General features: G+C 42.8%; 1 protein-coding gene across 1 annotated transcript; it reads right to left on the minus strand.

Moving 5' to 3' along the window:
- Positions 1-1,423: 1,423 nt before the first annotated feature.
- kctd16a (potassium channel tetramerization domain containing 16a) lies at positions 1,424-12,798 on the minus strand (the record flags this gene model as incomplete). Its single annotated transcript, XM_080900589.1, has 2 exons — positions 1,424-2,537; positions 11,976-12,798. The coding sequence occupies 2 exons, from the start codon at positions 12,796-12,798 to the stop codon at positions 2,086-2,088; spliced, it is 1,275 nt and encodes a 424-aa protein (XP_080756715.1). The 3' UTR covers positions 1,424-2,085.
- Between the last annotated feature and the right edge of the window lie 4,347 nt (positions 12,799-17,145).

The raw sequence follows: 17,145 nt of genomic DNA on the forward strand, positions 1-17,145 counted from the left end.
CATTTTTCACTGATTCACAGAAATGGTAACAAATTGTTATGTTTTAGCAACAAGCTGATAGTAGCAAAGATGGTAGCCTGGATGATCATGCAACTTCAAAACCTGAAAGCAGGATCACCAGTTTCAAGGTGGGCATGAAAAATTAACCAGACTTTGAAGGTACGACTGTATTCATATCTGTGCACAATAGCCTCTTTGTTGACCTCACAAGTTACCAGGTTGCACTACGTAGGTACTCGGGCACTTTCAGTAGCTATACTTGTTAAAGTAAACCACAGACAATATAAAAGATAGAAATAGCGTCTCGTTTTTGCCATCAGTCTTGGTGCTTTGAGACAGGACATGATTAATTGTAAAAGTAAACACACACACACACACGTTAGCTTAAAAACACAGGAAACTGCTTTACTTTAGAAGAATTACTAGCTTACAGCACTGAGCTAGCTAACCAGATATATTAGCAGTATAATGTTTGAGGAACTTGAGCAGATGAACAGTTTTGTCAGTTGTGTTGTTTTGACTGTTTGGTCTGTTCTTTTGGATTTTTTTCCCATTTCTTAAGAACATGAATGTATTTATTTTTTTAGGCCTGCCACTTCTTCTTTTTGTTTGTCTTCTACATGTCCAATTTCCTCAAAATTTTTAAGGCCACAAAGCACCCAATGCTCATTCGAAGTAAAATATAAAGAAATGAGAAGTGGCTCGAGGCTTTCACACAGTACCGGATGATCATGCAACTTCAAAACCTGAAAGCAGGATCACTAGTTTCAAGGTGGGCATGAAAAATTAACCAAACTTTGAAGGTACATCTCTATTCATATCTGTGCACAATAGCCTCTTTGTTGACCTCACAAGTTACCAGGTTGCACTACGTAGATACTCGGGCACTTTCAGTAGCTATATTTATTAAAGTAAACCACAGACAATATATAAGATAGAAATAGCGTCTCGTTTTTGCCATCAGAGTCTTGGTGCTTTGAGACACGACATGATGAGGGAGGGGCAGGTTTAACTGTAAAACTAAGTACACACACACACACACCCTGGATAATCCTTCTTTCTGACTATAATAACCACCATGAGTTACAAAATGAGCTGCTGGCCATTAGAAGGAATGCAGGTTAAAGGTACTGCTGCGTTGGCTTCTCAGACCCAGAAGCTATATCAATCTCTTAAAGCACTCTTAGAAACAAAATAGCAAGTGTAAGTACTGAAGTAGGTCATCATTTGTTAAAAGTTGTAAAAGTTTTGAAGAAGGCTCATTATGAAGGAACAGAATTCTTACTCATTTATTTACTTTTTTTATGCACACATACAATCAAGGATTAGATCAGTATCCATTGGCATTATACACTCTACCTACACAACATCAGCTATCCAACACATAATGACGTCAATGGACAAAAAGTTTCACAATGGCAAAACAGATCTAGGCAGTGCTTTCTTCGGTGAAGTCGGCCTCGGTCCTGACACGCCACTTTTACCTGTCACACGAAACGGTGAATTTAAACTTTGCTTGATATTGCATAATTATGATAAGAGTGAAATGACATGCAGTGCTGCTTTCAAAGCGTACTATAAGTATATGTTGCGTCGGTGACGTATAGTGATAATCCGTTGCTAACTCACAGCACCATCTGGGTACATCCATTTAGAAAATAGCTATTGTGGGCTATTGCACATACAGTATGTGGTGAGTTGATGAACTGAAATGATGTTGCCCCTGAGGTTGCTTTGTTGTCAGTGGTAGTGTTTCCTGCCTCTCAGCTCCGCGAAGCGAGAACAGGGTGTGTGTGTGTGTGATGTCAGCCCCAGCAGGAGAAACCTGATTTACACATGTGCATATCGTACACAACACTGTGCATACCTCACAAATAAATGACTCACACTGCCTCATACTGTGTGTGCTTGGCTAGTCATCCTGGCAGGAAAGTGGCCACAGTTTTGTTTTGTTTTTTTTCTAGTACAGTATGTGTCTTAGAGGGTGCAGTGTATTGCCTATGCAGTTTAATGCTCTCCACTGATGGTTAAATGATACTACGGCACCATCTCTCACTCTCTCTTGCCTCTCCTCCACTCATATATTTAGAGATGGTACTTCCTCAGAAGCTCTGATTGCCACATGTACTTCCTTTCCGGAAAGTGATCGGGAATCCTAATGCGCTGGAAGTCTTGGATACATTTCTCCAGCTCCTGCTCGGGAGTCATCTTCTCCTTGTTCGCTTTCCTTTTCGCAGCCTCTCGCTCCCGCACTCCAAAGGTTCTCACACGGAGCATGTCAGTCTTGCGGCGCATCTCCGCCTGCTGCAGCATGTGAACCGGCCCTTTAGGCACCGGCCGGTCCAGCGTCTGAATGTTGGAGTGCCGGCTCACGGGCCCGCAGATCACGGTTCCTTGAGGGGAACTGGCCTCTGACTGGGTCTCGGAGCAGGACGTGGAGAGGTCGTTGTAGGATGTGCCGCTCTCTCCCTCGCGCTCGCTTTTGTGGCTCTTGCAGCAGCAGTCACAGTGAGAGGACGACCACCGAGAAGGTCCGCCTACAAGACAATGCAAAAAGGTTTGTCAGTGGGGTCCGACCACATGCAGTTTGCAGAAAACCACCGCAAACAGTCTTTACGGAGACAAATCCCCACAGTAATCGACCGAAACAGTTGGAGTGAACAAGCAAATGCTGACAAATGCCTGCACAGCAGTTTCGGTGTCCACACGAGTATCTTTCAATTATTCAAAAAAGGCCACAGCTGTAAGAACATGCGAGGTATTGGCTTTGACATTTAATTGCTGAATTTCAAAGAGCTGGTGGGCTGTGCATATTGCATCCCCTGATAAGGAGAACCTCGGAGCTCAGTGCAGCTCAGTGCGACTCCCTTAAAGACCTTTTCCCAAGGCGAAGCTTGTCTCGGAGCCAAAGCAATCTGCTCTGCTGTTGCAGCTTCTTATTGGAGCTGTAACCCTGGCTGCCAAGGAGGTGGCGCATGATTTTTGTGTTTTCGGATCACTCAGTCAAATAAGTCTGGGATTATGTTTTACACCTCTGGGGGAGCCACCGGGCCAGGAAAATGTAGGCAAACAAAGCACAATTTATCTCAGCTGGTGTTAGAGTCAGGTCAGTGCATGTTGCAGGATGGGTGGATGTATGTAGACCTCTGATGTGCTGCAATCTCTTATCATGAATTTTGGGAACAGTGACTCACGCTCTGCAGCGAGCAGCAAACAGGTACAAACTAAAGATTTTTTTGTAGTCTTTTGTTTTTCTGCCCGTACCTTCTTCTCGTCTCATCTCACATCCTCCTACACGGCTAATTATGGACTGTACAGTACTGCCCGCTGGCTTGTGAAGTGTTCAAGTAAAGGCAGCAAACACTGTAGCTGTCTTTCATTTCCAAAAATAGCCACAGTATGTCTCATTTAGGTTGAAATGCGTAAACACCAGCATATGAGGAATAAACTCGCAGACACAGAAACATATTAATGGCTCTCCCCCCAGTGTTATCATACAGACCACATAGCAGTGATATCTCAGAGGGAGCAATAATTTGTCCATTACTCCCTCCAGTGCACGCGCCAATTTAAACTGAGCATAGTTCAAGGGGGATTTTAACCTCTCTGCGCAGACAGTAATAATGACCTTATCTGTAGCACGATGATTGCATTGCGCTGATAGTGAGAGAGTCACTAACAGCTTTTTAATGGCTAATCCATGAGTAAAGAGGCCAATCAGCATGCCAATCCTACCCCTCCCCTTTCCACATAATGAATCCCACTGAATCCGGCAGACAAACAGCACCAGGCAAATGGATGCAGGCTCTTTAGCAAGGAGGATGAAGAGGAGGAGGCTGAGCATTGTTTCGAAATGGATGGATGCTGTAGTCCAGAGGGGGAAACCCGTTTAGGAAACTAGCCAACACCCAATAATAGCAGCATGAAATTTCTGAGCCCATGCAGGGGAATGGATTGTATCAAAGCCGCCGATGAGGTTGAGAAGCACCTGTTTTTGCCTTTTTATTTTTGTTTTCCATAACAATTCATGTTGCTGGAGCATGGATACGGAAATGGGCTCTTGCCACGCAGCCAGTAACACAAAGACAAATCTGAGCGTTTGGGGAGAAGTTGTGAGGTTCTTATTTCTGCCGTCAGAGCCTAGTCAGTAAACAACTAAGAGACTTTCAGGAAACACAGGTGCATTTAAACAACTAGGTGGGTGTGATACACTCTGGTATCTTTTCAGGGAAGCCATTGATTGTAATGTGTTTTTTGTCTTTTTTTCTCAGATCTATACACCCCGTCTAAAAGCTCATATTCCAACCACATTAACTGACTAGGGCTGGTCCTCAGACTTGGGCTGTGCCTGCACTTCTCATAAATAACACAGAGAGAGGGAGTCGAGCTCTGCACAGAGCACGGGGCGCGAGCAGGCCTGTCACACCGGGTATCCTCTCCACCTCTGAGGAGAGCGGGAACGCTTGTCCCCGTGCCTGCAGAGGCCAGGTTTACACGGTTCTGGCGAACTGTGCATTCGCTTATAGGTGTTTAAAGGTTTTAAATGGCAGAAAAGTAGGACATGACTGAAGGCACAGCGATCTGACAAACTCAAATGCAAAATGTCAGAGGAATTCTTGCCAGACACTGGGGGGAGGAGGAGAGATTGGTTTTAACTGTGCTCCTAAACTGAGTCATCAGGGGTGTCTGATGATGGCAGCTTTAAAGGCAGAGCAGCGCTGTGCTCCAGTCATGCAATCTGAAAGAGACTCTGCACAATCGTGTGGTGAAAGTTGAGAGGCAAAATAATTTTTTAAAAAAAAAGGCAACAAGAACATTGTTATAGTACAAATCCACAAGGCCAGAATGCAATTTATGTCCCGTTCAGATGTGAGTGACCCAGATCTGCTTTTTAAATGTGAATATGGTGTGAACTGTGCCCTCAATCTACACGGATGAAAGTTTGGAACACACACACACAAAGAGCATTTCACATCAAAGCTGTTGGAGTCAGGCACAAAGATACTTTAAAAATTCTGAAATAAACACGTCTGCTTCTGTTCACTTTCATTACTGTCTGTTATTTGTGCAAACACAAGAGAAGCCTGTGAGACCTGAGAGTATGAAGCTCCAGTTGCTGTGTTTTCTCTTATGAAATAATATTTTCAGGCCAAGACTTTGGGCGTGAAGCAAAACAAAAAAAAGAAAAAAGAAAAAATGTAGAAAATTGGCCCGTTTATTAACTTGGTGTTGGAGGATGAATGTGTATATTCATGCGTCATGCAGCTATTCAGAGAGTAAGCTCATACAACTTTCTCATCTTATATTTTTCAACCTCTATATCCAGTTACACAAATCTATCTATCTATCTATCTATCTATCTATCTATCTATCTATCTATCTATACATATATATATATATATATATATATATATATATATATATATATATATATATATATATATATATATATATATATATATATATATATATATATACATATTTTCCTGCCTCAGGAAGTAGTTTACATGCTTGTTAGCTCACAATTTAGGTCAGCATGTCCTTGGAGCAGAAAAATAAAGAATTGTCTTGCAAAGGCAGCGATTGTCCTTACACGGAGAGGGTAATCCATTTCACCAAGATAGTCTTATTTGCCGCAGAAGTATCACTTCAGCAGTTTGTGTCAAACCTCCTGCCGTGTATAATAAAGTCTGTAATATTTGCATACATTTGAATTTGTCAATATTAATTACCTCCATGCAGCCACCCTAATGTACTGAAACAACCATTATTGGCAGCAGTGATGAGAAAGAGCTGGGAAGTTGGGGTAACCCGTCCCAAAAAAGGACTACGTGACCTAATTCAAGGACACAAAGCATGGCTTGTTGTTTTTCATTGCTCTGGCTGAAATTATCTCCCTTCCATGAGGACAGTGACAGCATGACTGGCTGATTGTTAATGACAAGCGGGTGCTCTCCCCTCCCGAGTCAGAGGGTGGCTGTCCGCTGAGTGTCTCCCTGACAGGGAGATGAACAAGCATAGCAGGCAGATTGAAATGTCTATATCAGCCTCTCCCTGTAGGCCTGTCCTCTGACCCAGAGCCACACCCCTCTTCTGCACAAGCACTAATGAAGCGAGATGAAGGGAGGACGTGTCCCGAGTAGTTTGCAGTGCTCTATTCATCCCTTAAATGATGCCTCAGGAGAACTTGGGGGGTAGGGGTTTGTGGTCCCTCTCCCTGTCAGGTTGGTTTTAGTCAAAGAGGGAAATCTAAGAAAGTACACTGAACAATGAGTTTGAGTACGAGACTGTGCATACTTTATCAACTACATTCACTGGCCACTTTATTAGGTACACCCATTCAACTGTTTGTTACCTCCAATATCAAATTAGTCAATCACATGTCAGCAGCTAGGTGTATTTAGACATGTAGACACCGTCTACATGGCATGGCAGCAGATTGGTTATAGCAGCAGAAGACCACAGCAAGTGCAAGTGTCATCAGCTAAGAACAGGAAGCTGAGGCTACAGTTCAAACGGGCTCGTCAAAATGGAACAATGGGACTTTTTGGTACTCTTTCGGTCCCTTAGTTCCACATGAGCATTGAGTATACAGGGTCTTACTCGATATAGTAACAATTTGTGCATATTTGTACGTATTTTTGTACACTATTATACCTATTTCATCTTATTTTTTTATAATATGTTTCTAATTCACTTTTTCTTCCTGACCCTTGTGCTGCTGTAACAAGATTAAATAAAGTCTTTAAAATGTCTTTAAAAAAAGACAGCCGAAAGTATTGTTGCTGACCATGTCCATCACTTTATGACTACAGTGTACTCATCCATGATGGCTGCTTGCAGCAGGATTTTCATGTCACAGAACTCAAATAATCTCAAACTGCTTCCTTGAACTTGACAAAGGGTTCACTGTACTCAAATGACTTCCACAGTCACCAGATCTGTCTATGGCACGAAAAATGTTCTAAAGGCAAAAGTTCAACCCAATGAACTGGTTGGTGACTGCAGAATGCCACACACCTTCAAAAAACCTATAACATGCCAGTGACTAATATACAACGGTCTCCTTCTGCATACCAACACAGGGGATCCCCTTTTCTTCAGAAAACACTCAGTCCTGTCCATAATGTGAAGACTTTCACACCCGAGCAGCCATTAAGTATCTCTGGAGGGATCGTAAAGGTGTTAAATGTCAGACAGAAAGAGCTGTTATACCTGCTCTCCAGCAGATTCAAAGAGCAGAAATAGCAGAAGCAGAGACCAAAATAATAACTTCTGTGTAGTGCTGCCTGCACAATTCCATTAAGGGGGGAGAGTCTTAGGGGAAATATGAGAAAAGGGTTAGATACAATCATAAAACCTGCTTAGCTGATTAACGGTTAACGATTATGTCTGAATCCCAGGCAGTGTGCACAAAATGTTTCAGAACAACAATATATTTTATTGGATGAAGTCAGCTAAAAAAGTTGTGTTTCAGTTTGCTGATATAGACTGTAGGGTCTATACAGAGGGAATTTGGGGTTTTATTACTCAATAAAACAGAAAAGAAATTCTAAACAGCTAGAAAAAAAAATAGATTTTCACCATCTTTTTTGGAACAAAATGTTCTATAAATCAGGCTATGAATGATGTATGAATACAGCCCATGTGTAATGACCTTCGGAATAAAGATGGGAATAAAACTGGAACGGTTTCTTTCTGGCTCAGAGTATGAGAATGAACTTTTTTCCAAGTAAACAGCATTTAAAGTTATGCACTGTAGAATTTCACACACTTTATGGCAATTTTTCTAACTAATACATGTAGATATCACCACGAAACCTCCCGGCAGTTATTAAAAATGTGATTATTTGCATATATGTTCGGTAAAAAAGTGATGTGAAGACCTAAATATGTACTCAAATTTTTTTTTTCAGTTTGTCTGAAGTAAAACATGGTAAGTAGCAACAAAGTTTAAAATCTGAAGCTTGACCAGTCTTTTCATTTCAGTGTACAACTTGCTTAAGACTGATTAAAATCCATCATCAATGACAATCTTTATTAGTTTGTCACACACTTGTGTTACAGTATACTTAAACCAGAGGACAATCAGTATGCACAGACAGTCTTAAACATGAACAATTCCAGCTTTCATGTTGGGTTCTAGCTCTTTGTGTTGTAGGAAAATTAGGTTAAAACTGGGTAGAAATCGTAAAAGCTTGTAGAAGGTCAAACATTTAGAAACCATGCGGCAGGGCCGCAAAACAGGCCACAACATAATCTTTCAAAGAGCGATTGATTTCAAAGACTCGATTTTCCCTTTGAGATGTTTAATAAACTCATACTTTACTCCCAGGGTGGAGCAGATTGCCTGCGTGAGCTGATGTCACGCACAAAGTTCGGTTACCTTTTGGGAGATGGAAAAAAATGGCACATGCACACAAACCTCGCCTTGCTTCCAACCATTTTTCCGCCCAGGTGCTCTTTAAGACGTGTACGAGTTATTCATGGGAACACCATCCATCTCTTGTAGGCACTGCCAATCCATCCAGACTCCAACCAGGCTCCGTGGGAGCTCAGGGACGGTCCAATCTCTGCCTCCATTACGCCCAAGCAATTGATTACTTTCACTGTCTCTCCCTGCCGATTTGTGGCCATTGTTCAGGAGCCATTATGGGCAAACATCATCTCTTTCACAGCTTAAATGAAGACTGCACAGTTATATTAACAGACTAGAGGAAGTACAATCATCCTCCATCTTTACTGTACAAATCTCCCATTTTGACAAGGCTCTCTGCACCGCTCTTTCAAAGTGGGAAAGATGAGCATGTCTCTGGTTTCGCCGATGAGCAGGCTAGGATGATATTTAGTCCAAGATGACAGCTAGTTTTCATTTATGAATTGCCTGAAAGTTCTCCTATGGTGTAATGGTGCCTAGAGTGTCTCTTTAAATAGGGAGTTTGTTTTTTTTCTTCCTCGGTGGATGACGGCAGTTGAGGAAATATTTTGGGATCACAGATTGATTTTTAATTAGCAGCAGCACTCCCCTCTTTCCCCGGAGATAATTAGCAGTGAGGGGACCGGTCCCAATTGCCAGCTGGGAGGTTAGAGTTTTTAATCACTACAACGATAATGTTGTCACTACCAGTGGAAAACAGCAAACATGTCTATCATGCTAAACAACCTACGTCTCTGCCTGGGATGTCACTTGACAGAATCGCTTATATAAGGCCATTTCTGCAAGTCAAAGGGAGGGGGGGTGAAAAGTGTGTAATGATATAATTAAAATGCTCAAAGTAGGTTAATATTTTGATGTACTGAGTCAAATTTCTCTGCACAGGGTGTAATTGAAAATGTCAGAATATGACGACGTCCACATTTAAATTCCTCACTCAAAAATTTATGATCTTTCCCATTTTTTCTGTTTTTTCTCTTCTCATTTTGATTAAGTAAGCTATAATTTTGACTTTTATCAAATATTTTACTTATGATTTAATCATTTTTAGCTTTTAAATTGCACAGTTTTGACTTGGGATTTTAAATAATTGATATTTTTCATCTCATGATGACTTTTTATGTATGACTTCAATCACCTTACTGTCTTGCTATTACGACTAACTTGCAAAGCAAGATCCCGGTTGACCGGATGAGCCTCTAAAAGCAAAGTACTGATCCCAGTCCTGTTCGCTCTGTGTGTTCATTAGCAGTTTCAGTTGTTTATTCAAAAGGTGTCCAAGTCATGCTTGGCTAAATGTGAATCATTCATCATGGCTGCAGCCTCCTGAGGAGATTGCCCTTTTAGATGAAAATATCATTTGTTTTAGTTTGAGGAGAAGCTGGCAGCATATTCTACAGCGCAGGTGAGGATGACAATAACTGAGATAAGAGTGTCTTAACATGATGAGAGGAAAAAGTCCCCTGACTGTTAACAGAAAAGATTATGAATATGTGGAGTCCACACTAATGCTGCCAGACAGTGGAGCCAGAAAACAACTGACGCATTTAACAAGAAGAGCAACACGGATGATGCTAAGAAACTGACAGGCTGGAAGGAAGTCCTCCGTTTTTTTTTTTCTTCCATTTTCTTTTTTTTCTTACCGCGCTGGATTGCTCTTCTTAGAGACTCAACAAACCCATCCTCCCTCTGACCATTTTCCCCACTATGTGAGTCTCTGTTAGAAGGAGGAGAGAGTATATAAAAAGAGAGCAGTAAAATGTTCAGCTGAAAACAACAAACAACAACAAAGCACATCTGTTTTCTGCCATCCCCGAAGGTGCACTTGTCTACATGCATTCTTAGCTTAGGACTACCTGCCCTAGGCCAGCCAGCGTCCCACATTTAGAATCAGGTTACAGTATTAGTTTTGAGAGTGGATGCAGGCCGCTGTGCTGCTGTGAAGAAAGGCCTGTCCCGCCTGTCTACCTTTGATGTGCCTATACATCACCCTATCATCTATCTATCTATCTATCTATCTATCTATCTATCTATCTATCTATCTATCTATCTATCTATCTATCTATCTATCTATCTATCTATCTATCTATCTATCTATCTATCTATCTATCTATCCCTGTGCTATCCCCTCATCCACTGTCTTCTAATGAAAACCCAGCCTGTCTCTCCCTGTGCTTCCATGTTTTACCACCCCGTTTTTTTCGTTTTTTTCCCCCCTTCCCCGCTCCCACGGCCTCAATGAACTTCCCTGTCTGATCCTTACTTTAATCTATTTTTGCTCCCACTGCCTCTCTCTTCTTTCTGCCTCAGTTCTTTCTCCCCATGGCCAGGTCTCATGCAACTTTTACTCCCTCATCCCTCCCGCTCGGCAGCTCTCTCCTCCATCTGCCAGCCTCCCCTTTCTTCCCTTCACTTCAGCTTGGCTTCTTACATTGTGCCTCTCTTTTCCCGTTTTTGCTCTTCGCTCTTATTTTCTCCTCTGTCTCTTCCCACCTTCTCTCCACCTCCTGCTGTCCCATGACCCAGAACAGTGTTTCTTAATGGGGAATGGGGTGAACACCTACACCATATGTTGTTGTGCTCCAGAATGTTGAATGACTCAGGAAAACCCTGCTAGCTGCCTGGTTGGATGTTTTCTTAGGTCAAGGCAGAGCCCTCTGTGATAATTACCTCGTATTAACAAAGCTATTGGTAAATCATTACCAAACCATATGTCATGTCTTCCTCAGTCCACCTTGCACCTCCAACTCTGACCCACCAACTGGATTTAATTCAGCTCTTCTAAGGGGAGCCGTTCAGAATAATGAACAAAGTGCTTTTTAATTGGCCATATGCTCCAACTCCTCCCTCCGCAACGGGACAAGCCATATTTGCAGCTAATTAGGTTATTTGCTGATGAACAAACTTTGTCTCCAAATATAAAAAGAAAAGAAAAGACAAGCTGATTCAAGACAAGCGGCAGTAGCAGCATCCATGTGATTTCCCCCCCGCCCGCTGGTGCTATATTATTCATCGCCCAGCGGCTGGCAAAAATGTGAGCAATAAGACATGTTTACGCATGACGCATGTGTACTTTAAGTGTAGCAGCATTGTGACTCAACTCCTCCGAGGGCCGTAGGCAGGTTTGCCTCTTATCTCGGACCCAGAACACATGTTTTAAGTCAGTCACTGTAAGGGATGCAAATATTTAAAAGGATAATGCTGCAATCCGACCGTGCCTCCTGGCGGTGTGAGCAACCCTTGTAAATCTTCAAATCACACTGACTGTCGTGTGGCAAACTAGCAGGATGGTCTTTTCATGTGAAAAAAACCCTTCCTGATAGGCATTACATGTGGATGTGGATTTATTAGAGGGGGCGAGAGGGGAGGGCATTAGTTCCTGTTTAATCGTTTGTTTTCTTTATTTTTAATTCGTATTTGGGGTTGTTTGTGTTTTACTTTGGTGATGGTTGCCTTATGATTACTCCTGAAGGTCAGAAAGCCTCCAGCTCAGCTTGTTAGCACTTCTAAGAGAACAGAGTGGGAATAAATCTTCACTCACGGTAGAAGATGTACTGTGCGTAATTGGACCAGACCCTGTCATCCGGGTAATGAGCGATCGGGGACGTGGTCAGGGACGAATTGCAGGCCACAATATGAAAGCCGCTCTCTGACAGCATGTCAAACGCCCTCTCCAGGTGTCTGAACTTGAGGTAAAATCTGCAGGTGTATCGGTCCGGAGGTCTGTCCGTGTCCCTGTTCTCATTCAGGGCGTCTCCAAACACTTCTTTCGCCAAGCCAATTCTGCTACTAATGAAGATTCTCGGTAACTTTCTGGCCTTGGCATCACTTTGATTTTCTCTGCCTCCCGCTGCGCAAACGCCTTTGAGGGCGACCGTGATGTAGCCGTACCTCCTGTCAAAGGAGTAAGAGGGATAATACCTCTGGTCGCTGCCCTGCGACGCATCATCCAAATCGCTGTAGTACAAGTCGTCTGCGAATAGTTTTGAGTCCTCGGATGACAAAAGTTTGACTAAATCTGGCAGCTGAAAGTATTCCGCCTCCCTTTTCAACCTTCCTCTTTCAGGAAAGTGATCAGGGAGGACGACTTGCTTGTCTCTAAGGTAATCCAGGATATACCGAAACAGAAACCCATCTCTGTCTATAAAATAGCGTCCTCTGAGGTCCCGGGACAAGTCATTCGAGGACCCCTTCTTGTTAGAGAACAGCTTCCCAAGTAGAGAATTTGGAAAACTTGCCAGTGTACCATAACGAGTGTAATACACCTGCCCACCCACGTTTAGCTCAATCACATCCGATGGAGGGTTTTGCACCGAGCCTTGCTCCTTTGTGGGTTGCGTTTTGCAGTTTTCGCTCAGTGCCATTTTGTCCGATCCTGTAAGAAATCCGAGTCTCGATCACGGAGCGCAAACGTCCCAGAAGTTCAGGGTGTAGGGTGTAGCTGCATACGGTGCCGATGCGCTCAGCTAACACACAGTCTCGATGCAAGCTGCAGCACTCGCATCCAGTATCTCATGACAGAACAATCCCAAGGTGTGTCTACAGTACATCCTTTAACCCCGTGCGTAAACGTGCCTACCCACCACGATGCATCCTTTTCTTTTTTCTTTTGAATGGAATCGATTATCCTAACCAGCGTCGAATTACACGCATCCACCCCGTTGATTTGCTAGTTTGATTCCAGATAAATGTAATATACTCACTTCACTCAGAAATTTCACAGCACAAAAAAGTGAATACATCTCCGCTCAAGTTTCAGTGGAGAGCGTCACTGGTTTGCGTTTGTCCCTCAGTTCAGCCAGATAAACTCAAATAAAGAATTAAAAAAAACAAATGTGCATGCACCTCGTCGCTCTGCTGCCACGCTCCCGGCTCCTGAGATACTGAAATGCGCGAGGAGGTTTCTCGCACAGATGAGGAGGATGGGATTCCTGCGCGCATCCATCTCTCCAAACTGCTGAGTGCGGAAATGTTTGGACCGACGGCAGGCTCAAGATAACGTTGCTCCAAGCTGTGCAAGAGAGAGAGAGAATGGGAAAAAATCGTCCCGTGTAGTAATGTCTTACATCATCTTAAAGGAAAATGACATTTTCAGCTGATGGACGCAAAGCGGGATGATTGGAGAGAGAGAGAGAGGGGGGGGGGGGGGGGGGGGGGGGGGGGGATCTGTGCAATTTTTCATGAAATTCTGATACGGCCACGGGCGACGTGCAGCTGGCGATGAGGTGTGACGCAATTTTAAGATCACAGATTAATCCCCTTTTACATTTAACACTTTTAGCTGACGTGCTTATCCCGTGAGTGTCACGGTTCTGGGTCCGTCGGACCCAGTAGTTTGAGTTTTATTATGTTTTGGTTTTAGTTTGCATCAGGGATTGTTTTCTTGTTCTCTTGTAGTGTTGATTATGATGATGTTTATTATTTGAGTTTCATGTTTCTGTGGTGTTTAGGATTTGTTCTTCAGTTGTGTCTGCTTAGTATTTGTCTAGCTCCATGTGCCATTTTCTGTCTGTCTCTCTATGTCGAGTTTGTGTCTTAGTGTGATGGTTGCTTGTTCCTGTTTTATTGTGATGGTCTGCGTCTCATGTGAGTGTGTTCAGTTTTACCTTTGTCTCGTCTTGTTGATTATTCCCAGCTGTGTCCACCACCTGTGTGTAATTCCCCTGTGATTCTCTGTGTATTTAAGTCATGTCTGCCGTCATTGTAGTTGCTGGTCCGTCTGTGTATTCCACCCTGCGTCATCTGTGTGTTTCCCTGCTGTCAACCGCCAAGTGTTTCTGCTCATGTTCAGGTTCGTGTTCTGTAGTTAGTTTGTTCCCAGTCTAGTTAGTCATAGCTCCCTTTGCCGTTTGTATTTACTTTCATGCTCAATAAACCACCTTCACACCTTCACGACTGCCTGCGTTTGGATCCTCCTTCATTACCTCCACACGGCTCACCTCACTCGCCGTGACAGTGAGATGGGTGAGGTGGGGTAAGGTGTCGCTGTGTCACTTGAAAGCTCGTCGTGTGTGACAGCTGCGCGTGATCTACACTCTTAACTACACCCCTGTCCGGTGTTACGCTTGAAAACTCGAGCTGAGTGAGCAATAATTAGAATCTGAGCGGCACTCTGACTGAACCTTTGAGCACCAGGGTCAGACATCACGGTGAAACTGATCTCTTTACCAAAGGAACTAATTAAAAAAAAATATTAAGAAATGCATTAATGAACACTTTTACTTTTTTCTGCACGTGTTATAATGGTAATTGAACATGTATATCATAACGAAGTCTCCGTTTAGTGCGCTCTCCCTGCGGTTTATAGAGTTGGAACCCTCATTACTGAGTCATTTTATTCTGGATTATATAGCAGCAGAGGGGGGCTGAGGTTTTGGGGACGTGTGATAGTGCTTAAGGCCTGCTCAGTGAATTTGCCGTAGAGTCATCAGAGTACACTGCGCTGAAGCCAAGTTTTCTTGGGGTGGAAAATCGAGTTTGGATAATGTGAGGTGCAAAGCAGAGGTGAAGGATTGACAGCGCATGTCATCATCTGCATGTGCATTTCTATGTAGGTCACAAGCTCCTGTTGTATATATTGTGCATAATATAAGATGTGTGTAGGAGAAATTATTTAAATGAGGAGAGAGGGCCATTCAAGGGTTCACAATCACCCGAATCTGTGATACCAAGTTGAAACGTACTTGCCTGTTTGCGCTGTGTGTGAAATATCCCATAAATCTTGCTGTCCACATCACACGGAGCCCCCAACCACGTTTCACACTGTTTCGTGTCTCGTGTTTGCTTTTCATGTTGTTTTGGATCCACGATGTAATAAAGCCGCGGCTTTTATTGCTGCAGTGCTGAGAGAAGGCGTTGGTGATGGGAGAGCACCCTTGACTCGTGGTTGTGAGGAGGCAGCGGTCACGCTTTACCCTGTTAATTCGGAGTATATTGTGCTGGAGAGGGGTTGCTAAGCAGCCGCAGGGGACTGAGTGGGATTCAAACAGTGGGGATTTAGAGCTACAGTGAGCATACTGATCTCCTTTTCTGTCATGTGAGGGCTTTGCTGCTTACATTTGAAATTATATCCTGATGTTTTGAGGCTTGTGCGCCCTCCACACTGAAGCGCACGCCACTATAGATAAGGAATAGCATCATACGGTGTAGTTTACTGTATAAGGCAGGTTGTTTGCAGTTGCACATGTGCAGATAGGGCGATGTTTGACTTGTATAACAGAACGACTTGGAGTTAATTCCCTAAAATGTACTTGGGGATGACTCTCCTCCTGTGTGTGCTATAGATCCTATTTCTTATTCATCTCACTCATCCTCCCATTAAAGCCAATTTCCCTGCCTCCTGTCTTCACTTTATTTCCTGTTCGTGCAGAGCTCCCAGGTTAGATTCTATCTTTTGAAAGGGATTGAATTTCATGCAACTTCAGCATGAATAATGTAAGACAATATGTCTCTCAGCTGAGCGTGAAGTAGAAATCTGTATGAGCTGTAACATTAAATTCTCAGCTGTGGGCTTTGGAAGCTCGTGCATTGTAATCTGTGGTGTGGGCTGATTGGACAAAAGATTTTTTTTGAAGCAGGTCAGCTCGCACTGCATGCACAAAATATCTCTTTAATTATTTAAGACTCGTTTGTAAATCTGAATACACACGTATGCTCGGTGATGAATGTCCCCGTTCACTCGTTAAACGCTGCTCTTTTACTGTGCAAATTTACTGACAGGCATTGAATTTATGCACTCTTGTGCAGCCTTTAGAGGGGAAAATAATATAGGACTGATCCTCTCTGCAGAATTATTGTCCCCATGCACAAACAACCTGCCTCACACGATTTCCTCTTCTCCCGCCCACTTTTCATCCACTTGTATTTCCACATAAAAAGGCAGAAGTGTGAACCGGCTTTTTTTTTTATTTTTTATTTTTTTTAGGGCCAATATGTGTTTTGCAGCTTTTTGCATAAGCAGTGCAGCAACTGTCTTTTAGTTTTTTGGTAACTATCTTTTTCTTGCTTCATAATAAATTTCAACATGAATATTTTGATTGATGACGCCCATTAATAACAGCTTAACTATTAACCTACCTAATAAAAACTAACACGCACAGTTCCCTTTTGTAGCCCCTAGAGGGCGGTAAACAAATTAAACCAGGAAATTGCATCTCTAGATATGAGTTATTCGTTTATTTAACTACTAAGCCCAAGCATTCTAGAATATTTATAACAATCTGACGTTAGGTGTAACTTATATTGGATCAGGTTCAATCATTTGGACAAATAAAACATGGGTTCAATTTAAAAAACAAAAAAGTGAACAGATATTGCAGGAGTACACTAATAAACACAGTGTTTCATCATACCTGAGTTTACACACCAGTAAACACTCTTTAAATCTTTAAAACTGAGAGGAAATGTTCTTGCAACCACGAATACCACCCTCCACCAAAAACCACCCACCCACACAAACACACGCAAAACATAATTAACTGTACAAGAAAGCAGAACTTTGCTGTAACTGTGGCACTAATTCTGATTCAGTAATTAAAACAAGCAAACAAACAAAAAAAACCAAACTGTCGTTCTGCACCCATTTTCTTATATTTGATCGACTCAGTTTTATAGTTTTTTTTTCTGGAAGTTTAAATCGGAACTTCAGCTGCAGTTCCCCGGTGCGGCCAGCAGCGGGCAGGGCTGCATGTAGTAAAGCAGGTCAGCCATGG

This window comes from Rhamphochromis sp. 'chilingali' (genome assembly GCF_963969265.1).
Source record: "Rhamphochromis sp. 'chilingali' genome assembly, chromosome: 13".
NCBI classification, from domain to species: domain Eukaryota; kingdom Metazoa; phylum Chordata; class Actinopteri; order Cichliformes; family Cichlidae; genus Rhamphochromis; species Rhamphochromis sp. 'chilingali'.